This window comes from Dermacentor albipictus, chromosome 2 (genome assembly GCF_038994185.2).
Source record: "Dermacentor albipictus isolate Rhodes 1998 colony chromosome 2, USDA_Dalb.pri_finalv2, whole genome shotgun sequence".
Lineage (NCBI taxonomy): Eukaryota > Metazoa > Arthropoda > Arachnida > Ixodida > Ixodidae > Dermacentor > Dermacentor albipictus.
The window spans coordinates 162,315-175,349 of NC_091822.1; the positions used below are offsets into that span (position 1 = coordinate 162,315).

At 44.1% G+C, this 13,035-nt stretch overlaps 1 protein-coding gene across 1 annotated transcript in view; it reads left to right on the forward strand.

Moving 5' to 3' along the window:
• Positions 1–13,035, forward strand: part of LOC139055837 (uncharacterized) — a 95,820-nt gene that overhangs the window by 50,566 nt on the left and 32,219 nt on the right. Inside the window, exons 2-3 of the mRNA XM_070533384.1 lie at positions 4,128–4,218; positions 5,567–5,652. Coding sequence (XP_070389485.1) covers positions 4,128–4,218; positions 5,567–5,652 — 177 coding nt within the window. The remainder of the gene's footprint in view (positions 1–4,127; positions 4,219–5,566; positions 5,653–13,035) is intronic.

The window sequence follows — 13,035 nt, forward strand, 5'->3', positions numbered from 1 at the left end:
CAGGGGGTGACGTAGACGTCACGTGTTAACAGTCTGGGCGCTATTAGAATGACAGCGTGATATGGCCACAGAGTTCAAAAGGGAAATGAAGCAGGCCGACGCATGCATTCGCCGCCGGTGCTTGTGCAGTTCGACGAGGACACCAATACTAAAATCGACACTGACGCCAGGTGATGTCCTAGATTAGAGGAAAGATGGACTCAAATGGGTGATAGCTTACGCTAGCCGTTCGCTGTCAAAAACGGAAGGCAATTATTCTACCTCCAAATAGGAATGCCTAGCCATCATTTGGCCTACAGCGAAACTCCACCTTCACCTATATGCCAGGCCGTTCAAAGGCGTCAGCGGCCATCACGCGATGTGTCGGCTAGTAAATTGAAAATATCCATCAGGATGGCTAGCGCGGCGAAGCCCCAGACTGCGAGAATCTATCATCCCTGTGATCTACAAGTCTCGACGAAAACATTCTGATGCCAATTGCCTATCACGCGTCCCCATTGACCCGCCGCCATAAGATTACGAGGACGACGACGCCTTCCTAGGAAGAATAGGCGCGGAAGACTTCGAAGACGCGGAGCCAATTAGCCTCGGCAAGTATTTTGAAGGGAGCATCAACGTTGTCCCTAGGGTATATAAGCGAGTATTGTCTTATTTCTCGCTTAGAACAACCTACTCGTAAAGAAGAATTTCTCTGCGACTTGAACTATCTTATCCATATTAGTGATGATATTTCCGGCTTTGTCTTTTAACGCATACATCTGATTCTTGCCTATTCCTAGTTTCTTCGTCACTGCTTTTAGGCTTCCTCCGTTGCTGAGAGGATGCTCAATTCTATCCATATTATACTTCATTATGTCAGCTATGTTACGCTTGCTGATTAACTTGGAAAGTTCTGCCAGTTCTATTCTAGCTGTATGGTTAGAGGCTTTCATACATTGGCATTTCTTAATCAGAGCTTTCGTCTCCTGCGACAGCTTACCGGCATCCTGTCTAACGAAGTTAACACCCACTCTTAATGCCCCCCCCCCCCTCCCTCCATTCCTTAACGATGCCCATAAGATTTTCGTTCATAGCTTCAACACTAATGTACTCTTCCTGAGTTAAAGCCAAATACCTGTTCTGTAGCTTGATCCGGAATTCGATCAACCAGTCATTCAAGAAAAACAGTTTACGCAAAGAATTCGCAACAACAGTATCTATGTGCTTCGTCCAGGAAAGCTCAGTGGTTATCCATAGGCCCAAATATTTGTACTCTCTTACCTCTGATGGAGATAAGTTGTCAACATTATATGCAAATTGAAGAGGTTCTTTATTATGTGTGATTCTCATAAAAACAGTTTTGATCCGGAATTCGTCTATTTTCACTCTTACCGCTAACTCATTGATCGACTTCTCATGCACCAGTTTCTCGCGTTCCCCCCTCCAGTCTAGGCTAATTCGAGATCTTACTGTCCAAGGTCACTCCAGCGCACCTTGCCGAGCAAGTCCACATATTATATCAGCCAGGGTTAGCGTAATAGTATACGCACCGAATATATAGTGACAGCTTTTAGAACAACACTTCTGCGGCAAGTTACGATGACGTCACATGCGTCGCAGAAGTATTCGTATAAACGCTGTCACTACACAATCGGTACCTTTACTCTTACTTAGAAATGGAGGATTACTTGGTGGACGTAAAATCGCTAACATCGTCCTAAAAGCACTTCACTCCCCTGGTAGTTCTCACTGATAGCGTTGCTGACAATGAATGTCAGCAGTACATATTGCTTTTATTTATTTATTTATAGATTTATTTATAGATACTGCGATCTGAAATCAGATCATAGCAGGGTGGGTATACATAGAAATGTACAAGCATGTAAACACATACAAATCCATCACATATGCAGGCATTTTAGGACATTGGTGAAGAATACATACAAGAAAAAAAACATACAACAGATAACGCACACGAATTCATAACATTTGCAAGCATTTTTCAAACATTGATAAGGAATTCTAGGTAACAATATGAGAATTAAGAATATTCCAGTCTGTTATTGTCCTAGGAAAAAAAGAATATTTGAAACAGTTATTCCGTGCGTTGATGGGGCTTATCGATAAAGCATGCCTTCGTCTCGTGTTATAACCTGATGAGTAAGTAAAGAACTTGGAAGTGTTAACCTTATAATGGCCGTTTACAAGTTGGAAGAGGAACTTTAATCGACAGATACGGTTGCGCACAGTCACCGGGGGTAATCCACTGCGCCTTACGAGCTCACCAACTGACGCGCGGCCGTATGAATTAAAAACAAACCTAACTACCTTATGCTGTACACGTTCCAGTTTTTTAATATTGGTTAAAGTGAATGGGTCCCAAATAATTACGGCATATTCCAACAACAGACGAATGTAGGAATTGTACGCCAGTAAACGAACACCAGAAGTAGATGATTTCAGTGAGCGCCTCAAGAAAAACAGTTTACGCAAAGAATTTGCAGCAACAGTATCTGTGTGCTTCGTCCAGGAAAGCTCATTGGTTATCCATAGGCCCAAATATTTGTACTCTCTTACCTCTGCTAGAGATACGTTGTCAACATTATATGCAAATTGAAGAGGTTCTTTCTTATGTGTGATTCTCATAAAAACAGTTTTTTCAAAATTAATAGACATTTGCCATTGTTCGCACCAAGCAGTGACCTTTGCCAGGTCATTATTTAGACGCACCTGATCATCAACAGAAGATATCTTTTCATACAAAATACAGTCATCTGCGTAAAGTTTCACGGAAACTGAAAGTTCTGCGACTATGTCATTTATAAATAATAGAAATAAAAGTGGTCCCAAAACTGATCCCTGGGGGACTCCAGACGCAACCTCTGTATTGTTAGAAGAAGTATTGTTTAAGGTGACAAATTGGTGTCTGTTAGTAAGATAGGCTCTGATCCATGTAAGTATCTGTTCATTTTTTATATAATGCCCTAATTTATGTATTAATTTGTTATGTGATACCTTGTCAAATGCTTTACGAAAATCCATGAACACAATATCTGTTTGCTTCCCTTCATTAATTGTCTGTGCGAGATCGTGAACAGTCTCAACTAATTGAGTACATGTAGAAAAGCTATGCCTGAAACCATGTCGGACATCTGTAAGTACCTTGTGCTCTTCTAAGAAACCTAATATAAGTTTATGAATTATATGCTCTAACATTTCGCATGATGTAGATGTAAGAGATACTGGTCGGTAATTGTCTATGTGTGTTTTTTTTTCCCGGATATATGTAAAGGTTTGATTTCGGCCGTGCTCCAGTCATCCGGTAGGGAATCATCGCGTAAAGATCTGGTGAACACGACATACAGCTAGTAAGCGTACCATTCCGTATAACGGTTTAAAAACGCGTTTGGTATTTTATCTAGTACTGGAGATTTTTTAGTATGAACGTTCAATAGCAAGTTAAAAACGGCGCTCTCAGAAATGACAACGTCAGATATAACAGGAAGCGATATAGAAACGTTGGGAAGGCAACCATTATCTTTGGTAAATACCGACTGGAAGAACTTGTTAAAAGCAGAACAAACGACAGTCTTATCACTTACACATTTGCCGTCTATCAAGAACCCACTGGTAGAAGATGTAGGTGTGATTGCAACACTTTTTAGCTTTTTATGGGTGTTAAGGTGCAGATGAGCGGATTAAGTGGCCTCAGGGTATTTTGCGATATGGATAATGTGTAGCCTTTGTCGTATTTACGATCGCAATTTCACCCTACGTAGGTCTGGGCAAAAATCTTCGCGTTGAAATCACGAAGCCACTTGAGTGCCTATGTATACGAATGTGTTTAAGTCACCTTTAATTTGTAGCAACTGCTATAGGTATAACGCCGAGGATGTGTTAACTTGTATCTGTCGAACTATTCCCATGCATTAAAAAGAACGTACATTTTCAATGGCGGCAACCTAAAGCCAGGCGCATAATGTCTTTACACAAAATATTTGCTACAATAAAACTGGTAGCCGTAGTCGCTTAGTTTAGAATAAGTGCGGTTTTGCGCAGGTGTTCTTACCTAATTTAGGGTAGAAAAGTTGACAATATTGCAAACGTGGGCACACTCTTACGGGCCGTGTTTCCTTTCCTGCTCACAGGTCTGTCGCGTTTTGGCCTCTGTCGCCTGTGTGGTGCTTCTGACGTCGTACGCGCACGAGCATGGTGCAGAGCCAGGAGGCACGCTCAGATGTGAGTGTGGGAGGACCCTCTGCGAGCAGCGCTTCCTTTTTTTTTGCGAAAAGCCGTTCAAAATACCGTAAACAATATTCTTTGAATACGGGGTGTTGCTACTGAAGCAGAGAGTTAACTATGACTTTTCGTTTGGAGCTGGGCGCACTTCGACACGAGAGACTCGCTTGACTAAGGTTGTTGTCAAACCGACAACCTAATAAAAATAAGATAGCAATAAAAATTGAGTAATTTAAATAAAACTATATAAATGCAAATAGTTGGACACTTTCGAAAGTGTCAAGATTCGATGAGAAGGGGAAGAGGAGCTAGTAAAAGAAAGCTTCGCTTTAAATTGTTCAAAAAGTGTAACTAATAATGAGAAATTTTGCAATTTTCGAACACTGCGGATGCTTTCAGCTAACATTTTTCTAGGCATATGGACAAACAATGGGCACCCTTCTTGTCTAATGTGCTAAGTTGTAACAAAAATTTCTAGTCAGAAGGAAACCGAAGAGAAAACTAAACTGAGCTCTATTATTACGTTACCTTTCTGCAATGCCAAAATATTCACCCCAATACGGAAGACGAATGGCGACGCCACCTTGATGCTTTCGTAGCAGCTTGTCCATTTCTGGTTTACCTGTTTCCGGTCTCAATACCTACCTAATTGTTGCATTTGTGAAAAAAATAAGACTTTAATAACGTTGCGAAAAGATATACGCTGGTTTGTATCATGCAGTATAAGTGAGAAAGATTTTCTACCTTCGAATAACGGACCACTTCAGTAACGTGAGTCTTTAATCTCACAATTTATTCGATGCTAGAGGGTTAATACATCTGGTGAAACAACTGTAATTCTTAAGCAATGACTGAAAACTGATATAAACTGCTCAAACATGGCGCTATAGTAGCCAATTGCTTCATTGGCACAAAAACTGCATTCCTGGCATACGATTTCCATCAGGTTTCAATGTACGCGGCGCCTGTGAGACAATTTGTGATCAAATTTCACGTTTAACTTGTGACTAAAGCTAAGGGTCTTTCGACAGTGAACTAAAAATTCGTACTCCTTGACTCACTGCTCGCCGAGCCACTGTTCGCGACTGAGCTGGTCGCGGTTGAGCTTGTATATATATATATATATATTTGTGGAAGAACGAAGCATAGCAGGTCCAAGGGCAAGATTTCACGATAAGGCCTCTCAATGATCTCCTTTGAAACTCGCGACACATGCTAGAGATGAACGCTATGCCCTCTTTACCTGCTAAAAAGTATTTAAAGTTATACAAAATACTTATTTAAGTGCAAAGTAAGATCAAATAACATATTCAATACGAACCCTACGTGGCTCTTTTTATTTTTGCAGACAATATGACATCTCTCAAGCTCCTTCTGCCAGACAACCTGCTGGTCGTACTGTTCAGTGGATTCCTGGTGATCGGATTAGTGAAGGTACACAGTGATGGATGGCAGAATGCTAGTTACCAGCTATCAGATCGGAAGGCTTCGCACGAGCAATAGCTCTGACTGCTCCAGAGCGCTGGCTTGTATCGTACTGTAGCGCTGGCTTGTATCGAACGGGAGGACTGTTTACTCTAGTAAGTGGGCAAAATGAACTGTTAAATGCGCCTTACATGCGCACCTAATATACTACCCTTAGCAAGTACCCCCTTGCACCTTTTTGGTGCGGGGAAGTTGGCCATGCTTCATCGTCATATTTATTAAGGGCATGTTAAAACTTATTTACACAGATTACGCCTAGGCTGATTACCATGTTGGGAGAGCTTTCTTTATTAACACAATTGAAAAGGGGGCTCTGAGTTTACTTCTTAGTTGAAGGTTGGAAGCTTGCAAAAGCTTTTACACAATACAGAAAATGAACGTTTCTGGCTTTTAAATGTCATCGCCGCTGAACTTAGACATTTTTACACCTAAGTGATTGGACTCATATGGCATATATGTAAATGCTAACAATGTGCCACCGAAACTTGACTTGTGAGGCTATATCATACATATATACCACTGTCACGTAGTAGTGATGGTCAAGAAAGCAGCCAAAACTGGGAACGAGGAAACTAGTGTTTTATTGGGCCAACCTGTGCCCTCAAAAATAGGCTATACTCAAAGAATGGCGACAGCGGCGAAGGCAGTCGGTGATCGTCGAAAACCTTATCAGCGGGTCAAATGCATTGGCTTTTAAACATCAGTCGTCGAATATTTCCAGAGTAATCACTGGGACAGCCGTGTGTTCCACAAAGTTGTACACCATTCGCGTCACGCGATGCAATCAAATGACACAAGATACGGTGACAACAGACAACGGACAGAACCATCGATAACTTTCAAGAAACTTCCTATACATGCAGGTGCGTATGGCGCTGTGCGACAGTTGTTAGGCGGTGAAACGTGGTCACCCGATAAAGGTAAACATGTCAATACCCCCATCTTAAATAGTATTTATTTATTTATTTATTGATACTGCGGCCCTGTTTCCAGGACCTTAGCAGGGTGAATACAAAGTGAAATTGAAAAAAAATCTTAAGTACAAAATACAGCGATACATAACATAGGTCACTCGCGATTTGCAAATACAAGCAGTTACTGAACAACACACAGTAAATCACTCGCTACATAAACATAGGTGTGACTCAAATAATGGCAGTGAGCATTGGGTTATCGACCCGATGCTGCTAACAGACAAAAGTTATAAACAAAAACATCCGTGGCAAAGAAACAACAAAATAAGGAAGTTAGTCAGCGTGCGTAAAAGGGCTAAGATGCACCACATGAACCACTTCAGATCGCGCGTGGCGCCACTGTGAATGCGAAATGCCGTCTGACATAACCCTATAGTCCAGTGCTCCAATGCGCCCGATGATCTTGTAGGGTACGAAATAGCGGCGTAATTATCGCTAGGTCCTTGTCGGTGTACTGGTGTCCAAACCTGAACACGGTCGCCGGGCTGGCACACGACGTAGCGTCGTTGAAGGATGTAGTGTCGTATTTCGGTCCTCTGCTGATTCTTGATCCGCAGGCGTGTGAGCTGTCGGGCTTCTTCACTGGAGATGGCTAGCGACGTGAAGAACCTCTTCGTCGGTGACGTGTGGCAGCACGCTGCGAGAGCCGTCGTGGGGTTCCAGCCATAAACCAACTTGAACGACGTGATCTGTGTTGTTTCTTGCACCGCCGTGTTGTAAGCGCAGGTTAGGTGCGGCAGGATGGCATCCCAGATCTTGTGTTCGACGTCGACGTGCATTGTTAACATGTTGGCGAGTGCCTTATTCAGGTGTTCCGTAAGACCATTGTTCTGCGGGTGGTAGGCAGTTGGTGTCCTGTGTTGGCTTGTCTGGCTGTATTGCAGAATGTATTGGGTGAGTCCCTCTGTAAAGACCGTTTTTCTGCCGGTGATGCGGACTTCTGGGCCGCCATGTCGCGGGAGGACGTTCTCGACGAAGAACTTCGCCACTTCGGCGGCATTACCTGCCGGCGGAGCTTTCGTTTCAGCGAAGCGGGTGAGGTAGTCCATCGTCACGACGATCCACTTATTCCCGGTGTGGACATCGGAAATGGTCCCCACAAATCCATTCCGACCTGCTGAAATGGTCCGCGAGGAGGCTCGATCGGCTGTAGTAATCCTGCTGGCCTTGTCGGTGGTGTCTAGTGTAGATGACAGTCTCGGCATGTCTTCACGTAACGGGCGACGTGGGGGGTCAGGCGCGGCCAGTAACACCTTTCCTGTATCCACGATTGCGCCTGGGAGAGTCCGGGGTGCCCAGTGGTAGGATCATCATGTAGGGCGGGCAGTACTTCTGGACGCAGCTGTGACTGAACAATAAGGTAGTTGGCGCGGACCGGTGAGAAGTTCTTCACGAGTACGTTGTTTCGAAGCGTGAACGAGCACAATCCGTGCCTTAATGAGTTAGGGACAACGTCGGTATCACCTGTTAGAAACTCGACGAGGCCTGTAAGCTCCGGGTCTGCTCGTTGCTGTTCATCGAAGTCTTCCGTGCTTATCCCATTGAAAGCGTCGTCATCCTCGTCGCCTTGCGGCGGCGGGTCAATGGGGCCGCGTGATTGGCAATCGGCATCAGAGTGCATTGGTCACGACTTGTAGACGACAGTAATGTCAAATTCTTACTGTGTGGGCTACAAAGTGCTAGCTGTCCTCATGGGTCCAATTTACGTTATCAAGCCCAAACTACGCATGACGCTCGCTGACGACTGTGAACGGTCTGCCATACAGGATGGGTGGAATTTTTCTGTAACCGAAATTACGGCGAGGCATTCCTTTGCAGTCGTAGAATAATTGCCGTTTGCTTTTGACAGTGAGCGGCTAGCGTAAGCTATCACCCGTTCAAGTCCGTCTTTCCTCTGGACTAGGACTGTGCAGAGGCCTAGGCTGTAGGCGTAAGCGTTGATTTCGGTATCGGCGTCCTCGTCCAAGTGCGCAAGTATAGGCGGCGACTGCATGAGTCTTTTGAGTTCTTCAAATGCGTTGGCCTGCGGCGTTTCCCACTTGAACCCAACTTCACATTTGGTTAGATGTGTTAGCGGCTCAGCGATGTGTGAAATCTTCTTGACGAAGCACCTGTAGTAGGCACACATGCCAAGGATTGTACGCACTGCCCTCTTCTCAATGCACTGTGGAAACTTTGCAACTTCAGCTGTCTTCCGCGGGCCAGGGCGGACTCCTGGTGATGTGCCTAGGAACAGAAGCTCCACGTAGGCGAAGCGGCACCTTTCCGGCTGGCGAGTGACCCCTGCTGACTGGATGACCTCTAGTATTTTCGCAAGCCGCGTAAGGTGGTCATCGTAATCTCCGGCAACGACAACGACGTCATCAAAGCAAACAAGACAGGTCTGCCACTTCAGTACTGCTAAAACCGTGTCCTCGACGCGCTGGAACGTCGCAGGCGCCGAGCACAGTCCGAATGGCATGACCTTGAACTCGTAGAGGCCGTCTGGTGTGATGAAGGCGGTCTTACCGCAGTCTGTTTCATCGACTCTATTTGACAGAAGCCAGACTTGAGGTCCATCGACGAGAAGTATTTAGCGTTGCTGAATCGATCCAATGCGTCGTCTATCCGTGGGAGGGGGTACACGTCCTTGTTCGCGATCTTGTTCAGTCGATGATAATAGATGCAGAAACGTAGGGTTCCATCCTTTTCCTTCACCAAGACAAGAGGAGATGCCGACAGGCTTTTGGATGGCTGGATGATGTCGTTCCGCAGCATTTCGTCGAATTGTTGCCTAAAAGCTTCATGTTCTCGCGTTTAAACTGGCTAATAGCTCTGGCGGAGTGGTAGAGCGTACTCTTCGGTTATTATGCCGTCATTTGCGACGGGTGTTTGTCGAATCCTGATGACGTAGAAATAATCTTTGTATCTTCAGAGAAGAGATCTGAGCAGTTGCTGCTTACTCATTGGGAGACTTGGATCTATGTCCAAGTCGGGTTCGGGGACTATGGTCGCCGAGGTGGATGCTACAAAATACGAGAGGGCAAACGCATTCCTGGTTGCCTCGATTTAATAGATGTAGACGATTGTAGTGCCCTTGTTATTACGCTTGAGCTCCTGGTTGAAGTTGTTTTGCATTACTTCCACTTTCCCTCCATAGAGTCGAGCAAAACCTCTTGCGAGGCAAATTTCACGGTCGAGCAGAAGAAATTAGTCGCCCACGATGACGCCTTCTACGTCACCGGGCGTTTCGGTGCCGACAGAAACAACAACGCTGGAGGGCCGCAGGATGCTCACTTGATCTTCGAGCACACTCAAGGCGTGGTGACTACGAGAGCTCTCCGACGGTATTGCTTGATCTTCCGACAGCGTTATAGACTTCGCCTTGAGGTCGATGATTGCGCCGTGTTGGTTCAGGAAGTCCATGTAGAGAATGAAGTCTCGTAAACACTGTTGGAGGATAACGATGGTGGCAGCGTAAGTCCGATCATGAACGGTAATTCTTGCCATGCAGATTCCAGTCTACGTAATGAGGTGTCCTCCAGCGGTCCGAATTTGAGGGCCTTCCCATGCAGTCTTAACTTTCTTCAACTGGGTGGCGATGGGTCCACTTGTGGCGGAGAAATCGGCTCCAGTTTCCACTAAGGTGGTTCACTAGGGTTGATGATTGGGCTAGTTGGTATTGCATTCTAGAACTGGTACAGCGCAACATACAAAGGAACAAAAAGCCGGACCGGCCAGATAAAGGAAGAGAGCGCTGACTTCCAACTGGTTTATTAGCGAGTAGCACGAAAGATATACCTACAAGAAAGCATCAGGACAAGTCGTCGCAACACATCGCAAAACGTCACACCGATAAAAGGCTACACCATCATGGGTCACAGAACGCGCAATTTCATCATGCAAGGTTAAACTGATCAAGAAATCTTGCTTCCTGTGGAGATAGGCACGAAGATGGTGCCCTAACGCAACTGCTGCCAGCCCTTGATATGAAATCGGCTTCAATGATCTCCCGCGTAAGTTGTGATCGGTGCTTTTTTAGCACTTCACACTGGTAAAAACTCGGTCTGCATCCACAGTCGCGACAGTGAATTCCTAAGTGCCCCTGTATAACCCGGTGCACATTAATAAAATTATGGAGTTTTACGTGCCAAAACGACTTTCTGATTATGAGGCATGCTGTAGTGGAGGACTCTGGAAGTTTCGACCACCCGGGGCTCCTTAACCTGCACCTAAATCTAAGCGCACGGGTGTTTTCGCATTGCGCCTCCATCGAAATGCGGCCGCCATGTCCGGGATTCCATTCCGCGACTTCGTGCTCAGCAGCCCAACACCAATCTCGGTGCACATTGTAATTATGTTCTTTTAGCCTTTCATTAAGGCAGCGACCAGTTTGACCTATATATCTCTTCCCGCATGATAGTGGAATTGAATAAACAACTCCAACAACGCATGACTGAAAACGCTTCTTGTGCGCAGTCGAACAGACAGTAGTGTGCGGATGGAACGCATTTACGACAGTACAGAGCCTACGTAGCGCCAGCGGCGCAGGAAACACTACTTCCACGTTGCCCTTGCAGCGAATATTTTTTAATCTGTGAGAGACATTATGCTAAGATTTTTTTATTTATTTTACATCGCCATGAAGGCATTACGTAGGGGTGAACAAAATGTAACCAGTAATAGAGAAAGACTTTTGGACAGATATACTCACCAACAGAAGCACTAGAATAGCTGTTAGGGGAAGGCATACAAGTAATGTGAAACAAACAGGTTTCAAGATACATAACACATACATTTTTCTACAAGAGCGCCGTTACAGCATAGAATAAAAAAGTTCGTTATTTGACACATTTACTATATCATTTGATAAAATGTTGCATTGTTTAATTGATTTGGGGAAAAAAAAGTTGCAAAAAAATATTTGTTCTGGAGTTATAGGCTGAGATCTTTTTGTTGTTGTCACAGCAAGTCGATATGTAATGTGGTTCCAGGAGATAGTTAAAGCGATTATTACCTGTCTGATTATTATATATTTGGTGCAATAGTTTAAGCCTTAACTTCTGCCTATGTATATGTAGTACATCCCATCCTAAAGTGCTTTTCATTTCGGATGCGCTAGAGTACAGGCTGTAATTATTGCAAACAAACCTTAATGCTTGCTTCTGTATTTTTTCCAGTCTATTAATGAGGTAATCTTGATAGGGATACCATATTACACAAGCATAATCAAGTATTGTTCTAACATGTAAGAAGTACAAAGCTTCTTTAACTTCGCGTGTTGCCTGCTTAAAATTTCTGGGAATGAAATGTAACATCCTACTAGCTTTTGCTATGACAGTGTCAATCTGTTTATGCGAAGTGATTGATTCGATGAAATAGACTCCTAAGTACTTATATTCCGACTGTATGTCGATAAGCGTGCCATTGATGTTATATCGGTGCTGAAATTTGGATAATTTTGTCGAAACACTCACGCTACTGCACTTTTTTATATTTAAATTCATGTTACCTTTTTTTCACCCGATCGCTACCTTATCTAAATCTGTTTGCAACGTATCTATGTCATCTTCAGTGGTAATTTCTCAGTAAATCACACAGTCATCAGCAAATAGTTTTATGGGTGATGTGATTAGTTCGACAATGTTATTTATGTAGATTAAAAATAACAAGGGGCCCAATACGTTTCCCTGAGGAACGCCCGAAGAAACAGTTACTGGTGAAGATGCAGCGTTGTTTAGGACGACAGAATGGGTTCTTCCGTTTAGGTAGTTTCGTATCCAATTTCAAACGTTTTCGTTTATATTTAATGCAGCAAGCTTACATCTAGGAGCTTATGGGACACAATATCGAAAGCGCTTTGAAAATCAATAAAAACCGCGTCTACCTGACTATTGTTATCAATGGTTTTAGATAAGAAGTGCTAGAATTCTATTGTGTGTTGCAGGAATAACTTTTATGTTGCTATATAAGATGTGTTCGAATACCTTGTAACACATTGACGTTAGTGAAATCGGCCTGTAGTTTTCTCTGAGTTTTCTATCGCCCGATTCACAAACGGGTGTTACGCTTGCCGTTTTCCAGTCTTTAGGGATGAGGCCTGTTTCAAGGGAAAGCTTATAAGTGATCGGTAAATACGGAGAAATGATGCTATGACACTCTTTAAGGACCACTGGAGATATTCCATCAGGTCTAATTGCTTGTGTGTCATCTAAATGCCGTAATAAAGAATCGACGCCATTAACCTCAAATTCAATGTCTGCCATCATATGGCCTTGATTGGCATTGTTCAAAAGCGAAGTTTCCCCAGCAGATACTAGCGAAAACACAGATTGGAAGCAGTGGTTGATGCAATCCGCCCTCTGATAGTCTGACGTCA